Below are 2727 nucleotides of genomic sequence, written 5' to 3'. Positions count from 1 at the left end.
GTAGTAAACACTTTGGCTAATAAGCTTTGCCATTCATGTACTAATGAATTGTTCTCACAGAAATGTCCTTACAAAAGTCATAAAAAAAAATATATACTCTGTCAGCAGCGTTTGTGTGTTTTGGTGGTGCCCGTCAGTACAATGTGAGGTATCCCATAACCCCACCTGTCACAGGGCCAGTACTGCAGACCGGGCAGGGAGTAAGGGATCTCGTAGTGGGCGTCCAGGTAAGCGATGAGCGTGGTAGCATGGGCCACGGCTAACACTATCAGGATGTGCCTGGGAGGAGACGGATAGCAGAAATCAATACAAATGAGCAACATTATCATCATCATCATCATCATCAACCTTTATTTAAACAGGCAAAAATTGCTAAGAAACAAAGTCTTATTTAAGCAATGGCCTGGTAACGACATCAGTATATCTTTGAAAGACACAGCCCCATCTCCGTAAATGTGAATACAATAAATGTGTTCTTGCAATGCACTGATGTTGTTCGGAGTTGTTTGAGGTGAATGATTGGCTTACAAAACAGAGGAGTCTTGATCAAGGGGCGTAATTTGCGGGGTGGGTTGCAACACCCCCCAACACAAATAATCAATCCATCAACAAAACCGACCAATGCAATGCCCCCAAATATGGATTTGAACCCCTCCCTTCCCCCCCAATGTCGGACCCAAAGTTACTCTCTTGGGTTTAGTCAACCAAAGCACTGAGGCTACAGTTGGGAAGATATTGTGACTTTGATTAGACGTCAATGCTTTGATTACCCTTACTGTAACTTGTCGCAATGAATTGAACATAACCATAAAATACTCTTATACATGCTTTAATCTCGAAGGATCATTGAGAGAGTAGCTCTTATTTGCAGGGGCTTGAAGTAGCAGCAAATCAGTGGAGCGAGAAGCCTACGGTAAAATCGATAGGAAGAGTTCAATAGAGAGGAGATAGAGGATGGTCAACAATGGCCTTGTACTGTATTGTGAAATGAAGTCTCCCCATCAAGTAGGACCACCCAACCTTGGACAGGATCATGACTGATGTAGCTATCTCAACTCCAGTGACTATGGCTGTGTTTGAAACGGCCTACTAACGTCCTCCCTCCTACATACTCAACATATACAGTCATATGAAAAAGTTTGGGAACCCCTCTCAGCCAGCATTATAATTGACTCTGCTTTCACAAAAAAAAGATAAAAGTGGTATGTCTTTAATTTACCAGGAACAGCTAAGTACTGGGATGTTTTCCAAACAAAGATTTTTTGAAAAGCAGTATTTGGTTGTATGAAATAAAATAAAATATGAAAAACTGGCTGTGCAAAAATATGGGTACCCTTGTGGTTTTGTTGATTTTAATGCCTGTAACAGCATGTAAAACTGATGACTTTAAACACACAGTTGGTTGGATTATGTTGTTAAGCCTTGAACCTCATATAATTGTCTGTTTAATCATGAGAAAATGTATTTTAGGTGCCTAAATGCAAGTTGCACTTCTCTTTGACTCTCTGCTGAAGTGAAACAGAATGGGATCATCAAAACAGCTCCCAAAAGATCTGAAAAACAAAGATTGTTCATTGTCATGGTTTAGGGGAAGGCTACAAGAAGCTTTCCCAAAGGTTTCAATTGTCAATTTCGACTGTAGGGAACGTTGTCAGGAAATGGAAGGACACAGGCATAGTGGCAGTTAAACCCAGGCATGGCAGACCAAGAAAAAAACAGGAGCGGCATAGGTGGAGGATTGTGAGAATGGTTGCACACAACCCACAGATCACCTCCAAAGACCTGCAAGAACATCTGGCTGCAGATTGTGTATCTGTACATCGTTCAACAATTCAGCGCAATTTGCACCAAAACATCTGCTTTTTATAAAGACCAAATAACTTAATTTTTGTCTCATCAGTCCAAAGCATTTTCTTCCCATATGAAGCTGGCTTGTCTAAATGAGCTTTTGCATACTCCATGCAACTGTATCTGTGGCATGGGTGCAGAAAGGGCTTCCTTCTCATCACCCGGCCATACAGATGTTTTGGTGCAAATTGCACTGAATTGTAGAACCATGTACAGATACACAATCTGCAGCCAGATGTTCTTGCAGGTCTTTGGAGGTGATCTTTGGGTTGTGTGCAACCATTCTCACAATCCGCCGCATATGCCGCTCTTGTACTTTTCTTGGTCTGCTAGACCTGGGTTTAACTGCAACTGTGCCTGTGTCCTTCCATTCCCTGACAACGTTCCTTACAGTAGAAATTGACAATTGAAACCTTTGGGAAAGCTTCTTGTAGCCTTCCCCTAAACCATGACAATGCATAATCTTTGTTTTTCAGATCTTTTGGGAGCTGTTTTGATGATCCCATTCTGTCTCACTTCAGCAGAGAGTCAAAGCGAAGTGCAACTTGCATTTAGGCACCTAAAATACATTTTCTCATGATTAAACAGACAATTCTATGAGGTTCAAGGCTTAACAACATAATCCAACCAACTTTGCGTTTAAAGTCATCAGTTTTACATGCTGTTACAGGCATTAAAATCAACAAAACCACAAGGGTACCCATATTTTTGCACAGCCAGTTTTTCACATTTTATTTTATTTCATACAACCAAATACTGATTTTCAAAAAATCTTTGTTTGGAAAACATCCCAGTACTTAGCTGTTCCTGGTAAATTAAAGACATACCACTTTTATCTTTTTTTTGTGAAAGCAGAGTCAATTATAATGCCGGCTGAGA

The 2727-nt window shown here is 40.7% G+C and overlaps 1 protein-coding gene across 1 annotated transcript in view; it reads right to left on the bottom strand.

The window, feature by feature from the left end:
- Window positions 1-2727, bottom strand: part of acer1 (alkaline ceramidase 1) — an 8538-nt gene continuing 5811 nt past the window's right edge. The window contains exon 6 of the mRNA XM_080032378.1: window positions 1-279. Within this exon, the coding sequence (XP_079888504.1) occupies window positions 102-279 (178 nt within the window). The 3' untranslated portion in view covers window positions 1-101. The remainder of the gene's footprint in view (window positions 280-2727) is intronic.

Source organism: Ammodytes marinus (genome assembly GCF_949987685.1).
Source record: "Ammodytes marinus genome assembly, chromosome: 8".
Lineage (NCBI taxonomy): Eukaryota > Metazoa > Chordata > Actinopteri > Uranoscopiformes > Ammodytidae > Ammodytes > Ammodytes marinus.
The sequence above is the reverse complement of the archived record's forward strand: the minus strand, read 5'-3'. Positions and strand labels throughout refer to the sequence as shown.